Source organism: Struthio camelus, chromosome 20 (assembly GCF_040807025.1).
Source record: "Struthio camelus isolate bStrCam1 chromosome 20, bStrCam1.hap1, whole genome shotgun sequence".
Classification (NCBI taxonomy): Eukaryota; Metazoa; Chordata; class Aves; order Struthioniformes; family Struthionidae; genus Struthio; species Struthio camelus.
The window spans coordinates 7,126,473-7,145,484 of NC_090961.1; the positions used below are offsets into that span (position 1 = coordinate 7,126,473).

A 19,012-nucleotide genomic window follows, 5' to 3' on the forward strand; every position below is an offset into this window, starting at 1 on the left:
CATATTACTGTTTTGATCAAAAAGATGTATTTCTCACTGAAGTACGCATGCATTTAAAAGTAACCAGGGACAATACAGACATCAGTCTAGGCTTTTAGCCACCTCTGCCTCACACCTGAATTAGAGCAATTTACTGCGACAGGTAAGGCTGCCAAAGCAGCAGACTGTCACAGTGAACAACGATTACGCAGCAGAAAATCCATTCCCAGGCGGTTAGTAGTGAGAGGAGAGTTGATAAGTAGTGATTGTTTTATCACCAGGAAGGTACCGCTCTAATGGTAGGCTTTATTCCCCTTTTCTGTAAGTACAGCTACCAGTACAAAATGCCTTGAAATAGATAAAATTGTATTACATTCAAGAAGGGAGCGAGAGGCCATCCTGCTGTATTATTATAATTAAAGCATTAAATGGTGTGTAGCCAGAACAGCCTTGAGAGCTGAACACCAGTCTTGGAGAATTCCAGCACTGAGACACTTCTTGCAAAGCTTTTAACCAAACTGGTAATTGATCATTCTTCCTGCTAATCGTATCTTCTCAGGAACCTCAGCTGTTAGTGACTTAAGGCTGGTCAGCGGCTTACCTCTGCAGGAGCATGTAGATTCGTGATGTGATTGGTAGAAGACAATCTGCTATTGATACATCAGTGCTGATGACTTTATGAACCAGATCAATGATCGGCTTTACCCTCTGGCAATGCTGAATCACATCTGGGTAAGGAACATTAACATTAGAATTAATCACACTTAAGCAGTCATCCAATCTATAGAAACGTACATTAATCTCTTTGCACATACACTGGCTGTTTCCCCGTAACACAAAACATTTTTATTTTAATCTATCTCAACTTTTCCTTCCTCTAAAATTTATCTCATCTCGCTACATGTGCTTAGCCTTTCCCAACAAATTTCACAGAATTATCGTAACACAAAAACAGATTTCTGGAAGAGTATTCCAAGCCTTTTCATCTTCTTGTCGCCCTTGACTTTTCCCTCTCTGCTCTACAATGTTTCTCCTACAAATCCCCTCCTTCTCTATGCTTTCCTCCAGTATTTTCTTCCCCCACTTAATCAGGGCCCTCCACATGCTGCTGTATTCCACAGTCATCACCTGCTCATGATGACTGGCACCATACCAGGCAATCCCTGTGAGGTGAAGAACGTATACAAAGTACTTATTGCTGCTCAGTCCTACTATTAACCTCAAACCAATATCAATTAACAGACACACATAGTTCTCTTTCATGCCCCCAATTCCCAACATGTCCTACCTGCTGTTGATACAACATGGAGCAGCATCTCAATCTCACAGGTGAACAGTGTCCAGCTGCTGTAGGAATACTCCCATCGTACCAAATAAGCCCGATCATCCAGCATCACTTGGCCTACTGTTCCCTGAGGTATCCGTAGATTTGTCTGGCCTAGCCCTAAGGATTGAAGAAGGAGGAGGTGAAATAAAATTAAGTCATGAATTTCCCCACGAGTTAGAAGACACTTAAAGGAACTAAATCCCCAAAACTTGAATGAGAAAAGGTCAAATGCAATTCCCCTACCAAGAGGATAGAGTAGCTTTGGAGCCTGTCTTCGCCAAAGTGTGCCATCTTCATGAGAAATCACATCAGGAGGTTTATGCTTGTACAATTCAATATAGAATGACATTTTATCCAGGAAACTGTACACCTGCACACAGAGAGAGCTTAAAGAATACAGCCAAAAAAACAGAACTTCTCAAAAAAAAAAAAATCAACTAGGTCATTTCTAGGAATAGGTAAGTTTTCTTGACACGCACAATATCCTTCTAACACGCCAACCCTACCAAAACACTGTTAGGAAGTCCACACGTCCAGACAAGTCTGACCCAATGAATCAGGAACGAACTGTGAATGAAGTGCAACTTTTCAAAGAGACAATATCTTAATCTTCAGGCATTAGAGTTGAAGAGCTTCCTAAAAGTCAGGAAACGGGTCTCCCCAGTGTCTAGCAACAACAAAGGACTAAAAAGGAGCCCTAACCACTATTCTTCAGTAGAAGTTTCATATCTGTTATCTAAGGCTGCAACTGTGATATGCATTTGTAACGGAAAGAAAGAAAATAGTATCACACAGCACATTCTCCCTGTCTAGAAATAAATCATCTCCCAAACACTAAGAGAGATGCTGCACCTTTTTTGCAGTAGATTTGTCCGACACAAGGGCTTGGAGCAGCTGAAGGAGAGGAGTAAGAAGATGGGGGAACATCCCACACACGCTGTCCAGGATAATACCCAGACCTGCAGTTGGTTCCTGGTGGTGGAAACAGAAAGCAAATGTCTTATTACTAAAAAGAAATACTAAAATGGTCTCAGTATAACACAAGGATATAGTTCCCTTTTAAGCTGTACGTTTAACATTAAGTCATGCAAAAAGTATCACTCCAGAACTTGCACAGACTAGAGCATGAGGCAGTGTGCAAGTATAAGGCAGGAAGTAAGACTATAATGCATTACATATCCTCCCAATTCTGTGACAACAAAAAATAAGCATGACGCTGTTGCCAGGAGTTAGTTCAGTCCTTGCAACCCCAGCCCTGGTTTAAACTATCACCTATATTAAAACTTGTTCCAGTACCCTTCAAGAGTAAAGCCAAGGCTGTACCTAAAAGGCAGGAAAGGGCAAAAGTAAATCAGAGATAAATACAAACGGAAACTAACTCCTCAGGCCCTCCCAGAAACTAACTAAATACGACCAGTCTGTTCCTTTCCTAAAGGGATCTTTTTTCTTCATCAGGTTTTAAGTCTAAGCAAGGCAGGTCAAAGAAGCTTCCGACACGCTCACCGTCTTCCAGAAGAGCTGAGGAATACTGGAAGCTGCCAGAACTTCACACGCTGCATCAATTATATCCTTCAAAGAAAGAAAGGAAGGAGAAAACAAAAAGTTGTTTCACCCAGAGGGCTTTCATCCCAACCAAGTTTTGTCACATCCTTGGAATTTAAGTTTCCATGTTTACTCATTAAAATTGAACTATTTCCACTATTCAAAACAGAGGGAAACATCTAGAACACCCAAACCCAGAACATGCAATCGGTCTAAGGCCGCTCTCATTAACGATGAAAGGACTGGCCAAAGACGTCCACTACATCTGCAGAGGGCTGCATGAAGTCTTCCCAAACTTAGAGATTGAGTTATGATTTCCATTCTTTTGGAAACAACACATCAGCAATCAGTTTCAAAACTGCAGGATTTCATGTGCAAGGCACTTTATCTTTCATTACTAATCTGTCAGTCTACAGAGGTGTTCATCAAGTTTATATCACGTAAATGGAGGAGGAAAAATAGTAAATCACTCTCTTAGAACTACGTAAATCACATAAAGCTCGCTGCTTCAAATGCAGGATTAGCATTTGACAGAGGTAGTAGCGTCAGTTACGACAGGTTGTTTTACATTAGATAACAGACAAAATGAGTCTTGGATGCTTACCTGCTGATTACCTAACGTATGCAATTCCAGTGATGTCAGGACAAAGGAAAGCAGCCCATAAATACACATGCAAGCTGTGCTGGCAGTACACTAGAAAGAAAGAATACACAAGACCATTATAGGAACAATTATGAAGTACAGAACACACTGTAGCAGTGCTCAATCTCCTTTTCAGACAGTGCGCACGTATGAGATTCTGCTTCTTTCATACCTCATTGCTGCAGTCAGCAGAGAGGCAATAAAAGAAGAAGCAGTTATTAGTTAAGTCTCACATAACACGAAAGATTTCACTGAACTGAGAAACGTTGCCACTGTCATCAGCAGCAGCAGAAACTTCTTCAAAACATCATGAAAAGAAACACTTGGTGTTCAGAGAAATCAAAAGGATTTACTCTCCTTGGTTTCTGCCTACAAAGTAGTTCACCTGTACGTTGCATTGTCCACTGAAACCATATAGGGAAAACGGCGCACAGTTATATCAGCTAATAATCAAGATCTACAATAGCAGGTACACCTACGGAGGCAAATCAACAAATGTGATTAAATGCAGTCTTTTCTGCTCAAATGAGATACAGTTCCTCAACTTACAGAAGTTACTTTTATTTATTCTTTGGGCATAAACATCTGTTTAACTTCAAATTGATTTCTGCCCTTCACTGAAAGCAGGCAAGATGATGAAATGTCCATCACATACTGTTCCTTTACTACATGCTCTGCTTAAAACCAGATTTAGATTGAAAGAACACTGGTCCAAAATCATCTGCTTCCCACCATGCCTTTACATCATCAGTAGTGAAAAAACCTTCAAAGAGCCTAAAAATATGGTTATAAAAAACTCACATTCTTCCCTCCACTGCTCAGTGATCGGAGAAGCTTTGTTAAATACTGGAACACGTTCAGCTGGATAGCAGTGCTGCCCATTCTCCTGATCATGTTTGTTGACTCTTCTGGGCTTACAGTATGACGGAGCAGAGCCCAGGCCAAAAGCACAGGTGCATGATGTGAGACATCCCCTAACTGCAGCAGCTGATTGTCCATTTCCTGCTCAAAGATAAGGCAGAAGCAAAACAATCAAGTCCATCTTAAAGAAACTCATGCTCAGCAAGCATACAGCTGGATTGGGTCTTACCACAAAGTCACCTTTCCTTTGCAGGTAATTACTTCAAAGTTGCAGTTGACCAAATTATAGATAGTTGCAGCCTTGGTCTGCTTTTGTGCATGGTTTACAGGTTCATAGTTGTTCTAGTCTCAGGTGTTCTCTGTCCTAAAAATCCCTGACAATACAAATGTGTTGTTTCATCCCCTTCTGGAAAGTTCACACTGTCTATTTCTTTGCTCACACCCTTCTTTGGAGAAAGGCCCAAGATAACCAAGCAAACCTAAGTGGGATAAGAATTAGTTACCTCTTATTTGCCCTGGCACGTTAGGTGGATGTTATCCACTTTCACTCAGTCAACACATCCAAGGATCAAGAACTTACAGTTATAATCTGTTAACAGCACTGATTGGGTAAATACAGCAGGTTCCATATTGCTTGCCAGGGGATCACTCTCCCATTAGCTTACCTGGTGGATATGCTCATTACTGGCTAATTTGTGCTCTTCTGTCCTGTCATCCAAAGCACGCTCATGCAGGGAGTCTATTTCCATGCCTTCCACCAGAATAAGAGCACTAAAGTATCTGAAAGCAGGAGTGGGATAAAGACAAGTAGGTCAGAAACTTAATTTCCTGCATTTTCTACTTGCTTCAAAGAATGACTGGATTGTTCTTCAATTATTTATCCCTCCTTTTTCACATTGAATTCTTAAATAAAGAGCAGCTAATCCAGATTCTTGGACTCAAAATGCCAGTATATGAGAGAGTAAAATCTTCAAAACTACCATTCCTGGTTGAACAGACAAAAATTCTCTGCCACCTGGCAGCACTTTCATTCCCTCCAGCTGAAGCTTAAGTTATGTCTTAAACCGCAAAATGAAGATCTTACTGCTGCTTTTGTAAGCAAACCCATGACAGCTTGAACAGAGGCATCACAGTTAACAGTAGAGGACAGAGAGGGCGTGCTAGCCTCCACTCAGGCAGTAGCCAAACAACAAGCACCGCAAGGATGGTGAAGATGCAACTTCACTTCACCACCAGCCAGTCTAAGAACTAATGACGCTGGGTCTTCATTGCCGGTCTTCTCAAGGACAGTTAAATTAAAGTTAGTACACATATGCCCCTCTGCTTTGCAACTACACCTTCCTTTTGCCACACACCCCTGGTGGGACCAGAAAAGCCAATTCTACCCTCATCACAATTAGTTTGCTTGAAATACTGGTGATTTTGAGAGGCAGCAGCAATTATAAATTATAAATACTTTCATACTGAAGAAAAAAACTGTTTTGCTCCGTACTCACTCCCTAAATATACATGATAATTACCCAATACGGTCCACCAAGTGATCCATGCTTTCATCTACCAAGTGTCTGTTTGTTTGTCTAGTGCCAAATCCTTGTTCTTTGAACATCTTTGCAAATGCCAGAAGCTCATCAGGTGACATTTCAAAATATGCATAATAGAGGAAGATGACTTCCAGGAGCATGGACTGTTCACGGAGGCATTGCACAAACCAGCGGGAAATCTGACGTTCTGTCTGCACAGAAAACGATCCTACTATTACATGTTGAAGGTCACAGATCAGTCAAAGCAACCAGAAACCAAGATGTGTGGAGGCATTTCAACAGCTTGTGGAGTAAGTGGCTTGCACCAACAGCAAGAAAACCTGCTCTTCTGTCCCACTGTTAATACAGAGTATGCTGATGCAGAGAAATTACAAACAGCTACACAAAACGGATCCGTTAGCCTAGCACTATCAATGGATTTGTTACAAGGAAGAATATGTTTCAAACATCTCCCTTTGCTCCCGCGTAAAAGTGTGTTCCCTTAAAGGGAAAACATTTTTTACGTTTCTTGGACTAGAAAAACATCCTTTTTAACTGCATCCACACATACTCATTTTCCAGCAAACCATACATAAGAAAAGACTTTACAACATTGATAGAGAATAGCGAGAAACAAAATACCATGAGATTTCCATGCGTTTCCCACGTAGGAGCTTCTGCTTTGTACAGCTCTTCAAACTGTTTCCGGTAGTTAGGAACCAGTTCCTTGTCCAACTTTTCGATACACTGAAAGTACTGTGCCTTAAAAAATATATAAAAGAACTTTTCACATGCACGCTCATGTGCTTATTACAGTCACAGGTGGGAAATTATTGCATAAGTTACATATTCAGCCTATTTCACTGAAATCATATCCAGGAAAAGGTTCCCATACTCACTGTATAAGGGTGCCTCTCATCCTGAAAATAAGTGAGCAGGTGGAGGACGCAGCGCAGAATACAGATCCTCTCTTCATAGTAATAGTCAGCAAGCTGTGAATATACAGTGCCATCAGTACCAATATGGTATTCTGTATCCTCTCCCATATACTGCCAAGGCCTTCAGCACAAGAGCACACAGCGCCCTAAACATTACAACAGCTGGAGTTTCAACATACTTCTACGCAGTTTTAAGTTATCTGAAAAAATCCTTAATTAACTTTATAGAACGCAGTAAAACATGCCTGCGGGAACATGACTATAATTACACTGCTAATTGAGACAGCTTGGAAGAGGAAGAGCTGATCCCTCATTCCTCATCCTCACGATCCTCAATCAGGTATGACCATCAGTCTCCATTTCAGAGTGGTCACTTCATATAGCAGCGCATAAGCTTGCAAGCTTTGGAAAACTGGGGAATATATGTCTGCCTAGCTAAATATTCTGGTACTAAATCTAAAATTTCTATAGCAACTACTAATGTTGTTCGAATCTATATGTATATCTTTCATAAGCACCTTCCAAAATTTGCTATTTATATGAAAGAGCAGCTTAATCATTCCAGGCTTTTCTGGATCCATATAAATAAAGCTGGTTCTCTGTCAACAGATCTTCTCAAAAGAAAATATAAATGCAAAAGACTAACCTTCAGTATCAGAGCCTGACTCTGCCTTTCATCCTGAAGAACGGTCTGCAAGCAAAACAAAAAAAATAAGGAGTTACTGACCACAGAAATACCTGCTGACAAAATACATACTCACAAAATAGACTGAAAGCAATAAGAGAGAATTTTTCACTCCATTTATTTTGGAAAGACAGATTTCAAAAGTACAAAGCCAAAACTTCCATTTATAACTAAATGTTTGCTCGTCATCTCTGCTCACTCTCCTTCAAAAATCTGTAGCTTTCATGTATTCTGTGACAGAGAGAGGAGATGAATCCTCACAAAGAGATTCAAAGAAAGTAAGATGAGGTACGAGAAAGTTAGGCCTGGATATCTGGCATCACGTTTCTGTAAAGCACTTGAACGTTACAGGTTCAGAGAAGAAAAGCTAAAAAGCCATTTCCAAATCAGTACTCAGATTTGCATGTGACCAGATTCATCAGCGAGCTACGGGCATTAAGGAAAGATGTGGAGTAAAAAGAAAATAAATGTGAGTAACAGACCTTCAGGGAGTCCCTTGTCCCTCTATAATCCTCCTGAAGATAACACTGTAACAACTGCACACTCTGCTCCTCATCCAGACCCTGAAAGACAGAGAGAGAGATGCTCTGAAATGAATAACATGCAACTCAATTCATTAAAGATGAAGACTCGCTCGAAACATCCAGGCAGCTCTTCTCTTCGGAATTAGTAATTTCCAAAGTACGTCAAAAGAAAACCTTTGCTTCTCGAATTGTTACTTGTTTCAGTCAGTATTTTTGTTTAAAGCAGAACACGCGAGCTTTGACATGACTTAGATGTAGCTACTTCGACTTCAGCAAAAGGAACATGACATCATTTCAATAAAGGTACCTCCACTAACCACCTAACTCTAACTTCTAGCTTGAATGACCATAACCTTGCAGGTAATCGGTCAGTATTTTCAAACATGACCACTAATTCAAAGGACATAAAGTTTTAGCCAACCAGTCTTCCAAGACCAGATGTCTTGAAAGAATCCAAGAAAGACCGAAGAGGGTGAGCGCTTCTGCCTTCCCTTCCTTTTCTTAGGTTAACAAGGAAGGTCAAAGAACCTCAAGGTTATTAATCCCCTCAAAAATTCTGACCTAAAGCCCCAACACGTACTTATAACACCTTTTAGATTATTCTAAATTGAAAAGAACTTAAGTTTGCCTCTATTCAACATCGTGAAGACTCAAAAAAGCAATTCCAGTAACAACGTAATCAAGTGCAGGGGTAAAAAAAAAAAAAAAAAAAAAATAGCACCTTCACTCACCAAAAACTTGCTGACCCTCAGACCCAATTCTTTTAGTGGAGCAGCTACATCTTTATCAGCTTTTATTTTTTCTGCAGAAGTCGTGCTAAAGAAAATAGAAATTTTTGTCATTAACAATGCAGCAATCTCAAGGAATGAATTAAAAAGGTTTAGTTTTAAATTTTCAGTTTTATCAGTTTAAACTTAACTTTCATTTACTTTCAAAGGCCTTTCAGTATTTAATACAATACTACTTTGTAATCTTCCCACCAGATAACATTCAACATCATTATCTTATTACTATAAAAAAAAAAGGAGAATATAATCTTTCCCTCTGTGAGAGAATCTGGATACCTTTCTGAGATGACTAACCGTCAAGAGGAGTCACTTTTCTGCAGGATGCATACTTGCATGCGATCACTACAAGTTAGCAGATGCAAGGGTTAAGAGCTATCTAACATTAGCAAGGAGAGCAGAAACCACTGTTACTTCTCTCCAGTGTACGTGTCATGCCTCAAAATGTTATTTGGATAGAGCACTTTCTTTTTTTACTCCTCTCCTGAAATCTCAAATCACGCAAGAGTAAAAATCTGTTTTTATGTAATCAGAGAGAAATATTCAACATTCTTCTCTACATATTAGTAGATCTCATTTTAGAAGTTAGAGGTCAATTTCTAAAATCAGGTAATTGCTATACCTTGGGGGTTTGTAGTATGAGAGCCCCTCTAACAGCCTCTGCCAGTGTTTGTTCAATTCTGCCGCAATCTGAGCCTGAAAAAAGAAAAGAATACTGCTGAACAGATTCTTCGGCATACACCTCCGAGTATCAGATTTGCTTAATTTAAACTAGGCAAAGTAATTCCACCACCACCACCACAAAGAGACAGGAACAACACACAACAAACAACAAGAGCGTCTATGATTCAGGCTCTGATTCAAGGTGCATATTGTATGAAAAAGCTTGCTGCCTTGCCTAATTATGGGAAGGGGGAGGAAAGAGGAGGCAACGGACTGGGTTTAGAAACACATTTGGATTTCCAACCTCTGGGCACATTCTTGAAAGCACGGGCTCCGTCCCAGAAAATAAGGAAGCAGGCTGTACCACTCATGAATACCCAGGCCAGCCAGTCTAGAAAGTACCACTTGTGTCCGCTTCAGAAAGGGAACCACCTTTTCACATACACCCTTCCAGGTAGAAGTTCATGAAGCAGCTATAAACAAGGAGTGGAAAAATAAACAAGGAGTGGAAAAAGAGGGAAAAAAAAGATCGCACTGAGGAAGAGGGAAAAGCAGCAAAAACATATTTTCACTGATATTCAAACAGCTGCACAACAAATGATGTATTTAGGCCACGAAGTCCATTCAGTGACGGGCAAACCTGCCTCGCCAGACACAGACTTACTGGTTCTCTTAAAGCTGATCTGCCCAGAAGAATAGTCCACAATTCTCTGCTGCTCCTAAAAACAAAGGGAAAAGGTAGAGAGTATTTTACTAATGAACACTGTCTCAGGTTTATATTTAGCTTACTCCTTTTTAAAGTTGCAATTTACTTCAAGCAGATCACATTAAGGTGGTACAGGGAAACATAAACTCATATCAAGGAAGCAGCACATTTATATCAGTTTATTAGCTCAATCTGATTTTGCTATTTGGACATCTGAGGTTAGTAAGAGGAAATCTAATTAAAGTAGAGAGCAATATTTTATCCAATGTCATTTGTTGCTCTCCTCCAAACAAATTCCTCTATAATAGTTTCCTACTCCACTCCAGGTGGAAAATAAAACTAGGTAAAGTGAAAAACGGCAATACTTTCACATAAGGTAGAATGTTTGCCTCAGTTCTTCGGAATATTAACCCTGAGCTTCTTGTTTCTCCCTGTTCCTTACAACTTTGTAGGAAAGCCAGTTTGTGCTATTAAGTATTACAGATCAAATCCTAACTCAGGCATATGCAAACCAGAAAGATGAATCTCCCTAAAACAGCTCTGCAAAAAGTTGCTACCCAAGTAGAACATTTCAGGAACTCGGAGCTAACTGACGATCTTTTAGCAATATAAAACAAATCAAGAGTTAAACAGCACTACTCATCATGCAAAGATTGCTGTACAACAACTCTTATAAAAAACAAAAAAACATACTAACTTATTTTTGGAATAACGTCTTCAAGAGAATTCACTACGGCAATGAAAGTCATCTGTAACTTCTGACACATGGTGCTATTTAAATGGATTATACGCGCTATTATTTTCAGCAGCGCAACCAACCTAATTTCTACCTGCCAATTTCCTTGACAGTTAGATGCACCTCCCTGTATAGCAGCTAAAGGACCTCTCCTGACCCGCGTTGGCAACCAGCTGCGGGTGCAACCTCTCCAGCCCACACAGAGCATTGAAAAGGCCACACAATTTTACCAAGAAAAGCATCCCTTTGTAGAACGGAGCATCAGTATGGCACAGCCAACCCTTCTCATTTTCATTCCATCCAAACCTCTTCTACGATTAAAACAGACCACTGTTTGTTGCCAGTTCGCTAATTAGACTCTAAGAGAGCTAAGAGAGCTAAGAAAGCTCTCTTAATGTGGTCATATGCAACAGTGGTGTTCCTGTCCCCATTAGCGCTTGTAGGCATTACTGTAATTAGACTACTAGGAACTTTCCTGAATCCAAAAACGTTACAATATATGTCAAAATCCACACACAAAACCGAAGAAGACATCAGTCCAAAGTGATCACTGGACCAGGATGTCATCAAAAAAAAATAGCTTCCTGTACACATCTTCCACATCTCTGCTATTTTAATTTTATATTTGCAAAGGGTTCAGTTCTTCAAAAAACGAAAATCAAACCCTGAAATCTATGCTCTTTGTGACAATAACTCTGTGACTTAAAAGAAGTCTGACAGATACCTCCAAAACTTTAGCATAAATCAAGACTTCAGCTTGGCAGCCAAAGCTTGTAAACAGCAGTTCTATTTAGCACTTAATCTTTTACATTGTGGAAGAACAAAAGAAACACAAAATGCCTAAAAAATCACTACCAATGCTTGCTAAGTTTTGGGGGAGAAAAAAACCCAGCCCACTGAAGAACACCACGGAGAGTTTCCACGTTCAAATCCAAAGGGGAGATCCACCTGCTAGAGCGGGCAACTCCAGACCTTCCTCAGAAACATCGCTTTCGTTCCCCCCAAAACGAGGGATGACAGAAATCCCTGAAGATTTCGCCCAACGTCCGCCGCGCGAGCAGACTCCTTCGACCTCTCTAGGGACCGACGGCGCGCACAGACGGAGGCGCAGGGGGTTTCTCCCACAGACCAGCGCTGGGCCCCCTCAGGGCTGGGGGTCCGTCACAGACGGGCGCGCGGCCTGCGGCCACCCCACCCGAGAACGCCCGATCTCCTCAGGTCCCGTCCGAAGGCGAGGTCCCTCACGCAGCTGTTGACCGGGGGGGGGGGGGGGTCTCTTGCAGGCGGACACGCCGGCCTGACCTGGGGGCTCTCGTGGAGGGGACACGCGGCCCCACGCCCGCCGCCCGGGGCGCGGTCTCGCGGGTGGGGGGGGCGGGCAGCCCCACGCACGCCGCCCGGGGGGGTCTCTCGCGTGGGTCTCTCGCTCCCCCCGCGAGGGATACGGTCTCTCGGGGACGCGCTAGAGCCTGCGCGGGGGCGGGAACATGGCGCAGGCCGGCCTGGGTGCGAGACCCCCTCCCTCCCCCCCCACCACCAGGGTCCCACTCTCCCCCCACCTCGGGTGTGTGTGGGGGGGTCCCCCTCAGGGGAGGGGGGCGGGGCCTCGCTGCGCGGGGGGGGGGGCGGGGCTACGGCGGGGCAGGCCGGCGCGGGCCTCGCGGCCGTTATCTCTCCCCTCCCCGCCCCCCGCGGGGGCCCGCTCTGCCCCCTCCCCCCCCCCGCGGAGGGGAGGCGAGGCGCGCGCGCGCGCGCAGCGAGGGACGGTGCTTCCCCCGCCGCCCTCCCCCCGCCGGACCAACCGCCGCCGCGTCCCCGCACCTCGCGCACAGCCCGCCCGCCGCCATCTTCGCTCTCCTCTCACGTGACCCGCCGCGCGGAGCCGGAGGAGGGGGGGGGGGGGCCGGGGGAGGGGAAGGAAGCCCTCCCCCCTGCCGCCGCCCCGCCTCCCCTCTCCGCCCGCGGGTTTGGTCATGTGACGGGCGCCAGCGCCAAGATGGCGGCGTTCTGCGAGGTGAGCGCGGGGCGGGCGGCGGCGGGAGGAGGAGGAGGCCGCGGCCTCTCGGCCAGCCCCGGGCCGAGCCTCCGAGCGGGGCCCGCGGGGCTGCGGCAGCCGGCGGCTGTTGTCGCGGGGAAGGACGGAGCCCGCCAGCGGCAGGAGGGGCGGCAGGAGGTAGACCCGAAACGGCCAGAAAACGCCTCAAAGTTATTAGAAAGTGGGAGCGAGGGGGAGCCCCTTCCTGTTCGCGAGGAAGCGGGATGCGCCGAGGGGCTTCATTTTCCCTTGAGAGGGCAGGGAGGGGGAGCTGCCACGGGCACAGGATGAGGTAATTCAGCAGCGAGGTGCACCGCGTTGCAGCTGCAGGTCGGCGGCTGTCAAAGGCCGCTGCGTCAGAAGAGAAAACCCGCGTTTGAAAGGGTGGTCGTCTTCGTCTCGCAGCCCAGCTGGCGGGCTGCGTGCTAGGGCGAAGCTGTCATGTGCCATTATTGCTGCAAGAGCTGGGCTGCAACCCTGAAGCAGCCAAACTGAGTAGGGATTCTCTTCTGCCTTTAGCCAGGCTCTTCTCAAATAAGCTTCAAGCTTTTCCCCCCCGCCCCCATGCCCAGAAAGAGCAAAGAGTGGGGACCACAAAACCACTATTGGCCCTATCGTCCATGCTAATTCTATTTTTGTTGACTACATGTTGAATTCTTCTTTATTTCAGAAATGAGTTGGTATGGGAGAGAGATTACGTTTAGCTTGATCTGGCTGTATAGCAACAGTAAACGTAGTGTCTTTAGGTTCGGCAATCAAATATTGCAGGCTGTACTGATAAAGATGCTGAAAATCAAGCTACTGAAAACTAAAAGTCAGAATTTTCAGTACGGAGATGTAATAAATAAGAACATTCTCTGGACCCACAACGTAAGGGAGTTGGGCGATACGAACTTTGATAGTCACCCAGTAACATCGCTAATAAAACGTGTATCAGCATTATAATCTGGTGAAACCAGCCAGCACTGGATGAAAAACAGAAACAATTTTAAATATAAACTGATAGCCTTCCATGAGGAAGCTAACGTAGCTATTAGTAATGAGAACGGGAAGCAGAATTTGATAAGAGTTTACTGCTGCTCAACTTAAGTGGGCCAAAAAGGAAGATGTTATTCACAGTTTCAGCTGGAGATATCTTATCAGCATACAGTAGACAGGAGAGAAAGGGGTCAACCGTTCTATTACCAACAGAAATACAGAAACGAATACTTTCAAAGAACCCAAGAGCGATGTCAGTATAATGTCTTTGGCTTATGTGCAGCTAAGACTGAATATCAAATCATGCATAAGGAGAAATGCATATTACCAGAAAACAGTAAACAATAAATAACAATAAAACAATAAATGCTAGTGAGAATTGCACAATATTGAGTGTCCACAGTACTTTGAAGGAGATAGATAAGATGCAACTTAACCTAATAGAATCATCGTGTGTTGCTGATAATCTCAACCATTTATCTTATAGTCCAGGGGTTTAAGGGAATGATTAGTTTGCAGTGCAGCTGCCAGTGGCTGTGAGACTTGATACTGAGAAGGCGAAATGATGTAAATCCAGCCAACATAAGCAAGACACGGGAGTGAGGGGATATAGGAAGCAATGACAGCTTTATATCATGATCAAGAATGTGTTACAAGGTTCACTCACTGCTGAGAATTTCAAGAAAATGATGCATAAATGCCAGCGCTTAGCTAAACAAATCATTTCTGTAAGATTATGATGCCTTTTGGGGATGAGTCCCAAAAAATAGTTTGGCTTGCTAGGATTTGTCAGATGTCATTAATGACAGACTAACACTAGAAGTATTTCTAGTCAGTCAGACAGATTTAGGCTCTATGTAAAAGAGACACGTACAGTTCTCATTTGCAATTGAGACAGCTGGAATCAGGGAGAGGCTGTGACATGAGTTAAGGAGAAACAGAAGCCAATACCTTTCCTTAGAGATAAACGTGAATAAATCAAATTTACTCACTAAGCTGCATAATGGTTAAACGATATTGCTACAACATATTCTAGAGCTAAATAGAATATTGCCAATATATCAAGATGGACTGGAGGTATATTTTAGAATTGATCTCTTCATAACAAATATGATCCGACAGCGCTGTAGAAACAAAACAAATTCAGCTGCTTAATACTAAGGATGGGATGAAAGTCCTCTCATGGCTGTAGGCAAGAGAACTCTGTTCATTTGCTGCTTCTGAGCTCAGTTCTCTGACTCAGCTTACGTTGACAGTTCTAGTAATAGGTCAACTTTAGATGAAGTAAAGTATTTAATGATTGCAATGTTTTCTTTCCTACTTTTATTGTAAACACTATATAATGTTATAAAACAGCTGCTGCAGTAATTGAAGTATTCAGTCATAACATCAGTAATGGAAGGAGAGAGGTACCTTTGCTTTTTGCACAGCAGCGGGAAGAAAAATATTTATCAAAAGGGAAAAAAAAGTCACTGTAAAACAACAGCAAAAACAGCATACAAGATTAGGTCCTAACGTTACCTCTAAACTATGAAATTAACTATATTTCAAATGTACTCAGTGCCTCACCAAACTCTCTGGGAATAGTTATGGTTTGTTTGCTTCATATTTTAGTTCAAAGAGGCTGCAACAGAAGTATTTAGTGTGTGTATCTGAATACCACAGTACTGAGTGGTACTCGGTACTCATTTCTGTGACCGCAGACTGCCTTCTCTGCTTCTCAAATATGGATAAAAGCGTTGGCTGATCCCTTTGTCCGTTTGGTTTTATTTTTTCACTTGGCTTCGTGTTGCCATTAATAGTTTGCCCGTGGCTATCAGTTTAAACTGAGCTTACGAACAACACAGCCGAGTGGAAGCTTTAGCTTCTCTAGTAGTTTTTTTAATTGTGTATTCTTTTTTTAATAGGAATTGCAGTAGGATGAAAGGGAATTCTTGCTAATGGACCACTGTTGAGAATATTTGGGACTCGTGAGAAAGATTTTGAAAGCTTGAGCCACGTCGGACTGGAATCATGTTAAACAAGCCAGTGCTGGTGGAATCGCTGATCGTGTTCATCGTTGTTCTGTGTGTGCACATGGTGGTGTGGGACCGGTATTCCTGGTGCACTATAGCTCTTGCCGTCCAGGCTTTTTATGTCCAATTCAAATGGGACCGTCTGCTCCAGCTGGGTGGGGCTGTATTCCAGTTTCGTACAACAGCGAACAGTGGCCTCCTACCAGCTAGCATGGTCATCCCCTTGTTGGGAATAGTGATGAAAGAGAGATGCAAGTCTGCTGGCATTGTGTACTTTGAACGTTTTGGCATAGTTGTAGCTTCCACTGGCATGTTGGTTGCTCTCTTTCTGTCTGTAATAGCGGTTGGCATCACAAAACCTGTACCAACCAACACTTGCATACTTACTGGTGTTGCTGGCAGTATAATTATCTATACCATGAAGCACTCTTTGACTGTTTCAGAAGTGATAGAGGTCCTAGAAGTGCTGCTAATTTTTGTCTACCTCAGTATGATCTTGCTGTACGTGTTGCCTCGATGTTTTACTCCTGGAGAAGCATTGTTAGTTCTTGGGGGTATAAGTTTTGTGCTCAATCAGCTCATTAAACGCTCACTGAACGTAGTCGAGAGCAGAGGTGATCCCATAGACTTTTTTCTTCTGGTGGCAGTTGTTGGAGTTGTTCTTCTTGGGATTTTTTTCACTGTTCTCTTCGCTTTCATGGATTCAGGTACCTGGATCTCCTCCATGTTTTTCCACATGATGACAGCAGTGCTAGGCCTAGGGGTCATTATGCCTTGGCTTTACCGGCTGATCCAGAGAAATCCTTTGTTCTGGCTACTCCAGTTTCTATTTCAGACGCAAACGAGAGTTTACCTTCTTGTATATTGGACCGTGTTGGCTGCTTCAGCATGTGGTATAGTTTTCTACCAGAACGCTAAAAGATCATCTGAGTCTAAAAAACACCAGGCCTCAACCATAACCAGGAAATATTTCCATTTCATTGTGGTAGCTACTTATGTCCCCGGACTAATTTATGACCGCCAGCTTCTCTACATTGCTGCAGTATTGTGCCTGGCAGTATTTATCTTCTTAGAGTACATTCGATACTTCAGGATCAAACCATTTGGCCAAACCCTTAGGCATTTACTGTCTCTCTTCTTGGATGAACGAGACAGTGGACCTCTAATCTTGACTCATATTTATCTTCTTCTTGGCATGTCCCTCCCAGTGTGGTTGTTTCCAAGACCTTGCGCTCCTAAAGGTGTCTTGTCTGGGGCAGGAGCGTTGGTCCCCTATTCTGGGGTACTGGCTGTAGGAGTAGGAGACACAATGGCCTCAGTATTTGGCAGTGCAATGGGAGAAATCAAATGGCCAGGAACGAAGAAGACCTTTGAAGGGACGATGACAGCTATTTTTGCCCAGATCATTGCTGTGGCTCTCATTCTGATCTTTGACAGCAGCGTGAATCTGAACTCTAGCTATGCCTGGATTCTGGGGTCTGTGAGCTTAGTTTCTCTTTTGGAAGCTTATACTACCCAAATAGATAATCTGCTCTTGCCTCTCTACCTCCAGATAATGTTAATGGCTTAGAAGCATTTCCAGATACAGAGGCTTCTCCCTTTCCAGAGAAAAGCAGTAATAGAATATGCACGGTACTGAGAAATTCAAAGTCTGTCTAAATACTACATTTGATACAGCAAGTAAAATTGTTAAACACACAAATGGAAAAGCACTATTTAAAATAAAGGCTTTGTTTTGGTCTCCTATTTTTCCCACTCCCCTCTTTAAAACAGGGCAAATTGTTTTATATTCTCATAGGAACACAAACACAAGTATGCATTTGGTTACTAAACCACAAACTCTATTTCCAAGTCTCTTCTGGGTGTCCAGAGGCAGAGGGCGTAAAGGAAAAAAAGAGGTAAGTCAATTAGATGAAAAAATAATCAAACCTCTCCAATTTTGCTACATCTGCAGTGCGTAAAAGCCAGTTTATAAAACTTGTTCCACTGTACTGAGTCCTGCCATCCTTGTATTATTGAATATGTGAACTCCTCCTGTTTCTGTATAAGCACTATTTAAAGCATGCTTTTATAATGAGGGTGGGCACTATCTGCAACACAGTGACTAAGACCGTCCTCATGCATCCAGTCACCATCAACAACAGCCATATTAATGCATTGCAATGTGTTGATGTGACTTCAAGTATTGTAGTTGTAGGGCTAAGTTTATTGGGGGGGGGGGGGGGGGGGAGAAGGGTGTCAGAGAACGCAGACTATTCCAGACAATACTGACAGGAGAGTCAGAAGTTTAGCCCTGTAGGTTTGTGTGACAAGAAAGATGTTCTACCTTTTTCAAGATTATGATCTCTAAATTTATTTGAAACAATATTTAATAGAGGGGAGAAAACTAAGCAAACTCATTGAAAAACTAATTGCACATTAACTGTGTGAGCAGAAGGTACGTTGAAGTCAACATACTTCTCTAGTACTGCTACAGTTCTCCACTTTCAGCATTTTTTTTCAGCTTAAATTGCCAGGAAGTAGTTTTCCAGTTAGCTGTTTAATCAAAAATCTTTTATGAAGACATGTCTATTGACAAATTGAGTAAAGCCACCTACTTTTGTCCATTTCATTAAAATTATAGCTACTCTTCTACAGCAAAAGTGCACTGGGCTGGCAGAATGAGCCAAGAACACTAGTCCCAGAATCTAATAGAGATTGCACTTGTCCCTGGAACAAGCCAGGACTCGAACAGCGTTGCCCAATCTCCTCCTTGCCTGGGTGGGACTCCTGAGATCCGATACTGAGGATTTCAAAAATAGTTCAGCCATTGTTTTTGTTAATGAAGTAAACAGATTTTTTTTTTTTTTCAAGATACTTTTGCTAGGAAAGCAAATGCAGTAATTGCGCAGGACAGTTTTCCTTCACACTTAACCATAAATCCTGCAAATTCAATCTCAATTTTTTGCTTTTCTTTATACACAAAACCATCTTGTTTTGTGGCAGGTAGTGGTGCATATAATCAGAGGACAAACTGTCATTACTAAGCAGAAAGGTGCTATTCTAAAAGATTAACTCCTCCAATTAAAAGATACA

The 19,012-nt window shown here is 42.8% G+C and overlaps 2 protein-coding genes across 2 annotated transcripts in view; one reads left to right on the forward strand and one right to left on the reverse strand.

The window, feature by feature from the left end:
- NUP188 (nucleoporin 188) overlaps nucleotides 1-12,790 on the reverse strand; it is a 30,543-nt gene extending 17,753 nt beyond the window's left edge. The window contains exons 1-17 of the mRNA XM_068914661.1: nucleotides 12,731-12,790; nucleotides 10,132-10,186; nucleotides 9,427-9,500; nucleotides 8,751-8,835; nucleotides 7,978-8,058; nucleotides 7,457-7,501; nucleotides 6,772-6,864; nucleotides 6,515-6,634; nucleotides 5,873-6,084; nucleotides 5,018-5,132; nucleotides 4,293-4,493; nucleotides 3,453-3,542; nucleotides 2,810-2,875; nucleotides 2,159-2,278; nucleotides 1,550-1,676; nucleotides 1,268-1,423; nucleotides 581-707 (exon numbers count right to left, since the gene is read on the reverse strand). Coding sequence (XP_068770762.1) covers nucleotides 581-707; nucleotides 1,268-1,423; nucleotides 1,550-1,676; nucleotides 2,159-2,278; nucleotides 2,810-2,875; nucleotides 3,453-3,542; nucleotides 4,293-4,493; nucleotides 5,018-5,132; nucleotides 5,873-6,084; nucleotides 6,515-6,634; nucleotides 6,772-6,864; nucleotides 7,457-7,501; nucleotides 7,978-8,058; nucleotides 8,751-8,835; nucleotides 9,427-9,500; nucleotides 10,132-10,186; nucleotides 12,731-12,756 — 1,793 coding nt within the window. The 5' untranslated portion in view covers nucleotides 12,757-12,790. The remainder of the gene's footprint in view (nucleotides 1-580; nucleotides 708-1,267; nucleotides 1,424-1,549; nucleotides 1,677-2,158; nucleotides 2,279-2,809; nucleotides 2,876-3,452; nucleotides 3,543-4,292; nucleotides 4,494-5,017; nucleotides 5,133-5,872; nucleotides 6,085-6,514; nucleotides 6,635-6,771; nucleotides 6,865-7,456; nucleotides 7,502-7,977; nucleotides 8,059-8,750; nucleotides 8,836-9,426; nucleotides 9,501-10,131; nucleotides 10,187-12,730) is intronic.
- Nucleotides 12,646-17,683, forward strand: DOLK (dolichol kinase). The gene is made up of 2 exons (XM_068914667.1): nucleotides 12,646-12,923; nucleotides 15,830-17,683. The coding sequence occupies exon 2, from the start codon at nucleotides 15,936-15,938 to the stop codon at nucleotides 17,505-17,507; it is 1,572 nt and encodes a 523-aa protein (XP_068770768.1). The 5' UTR covers nucleotides 12,646-12,923; nucleotides 15,830-15,935; the 3' UTR covers nucleotides 17,508-17,683.
- Nucleotides 17,684-19,012: the final 1,329 nt, after the last annotated feature.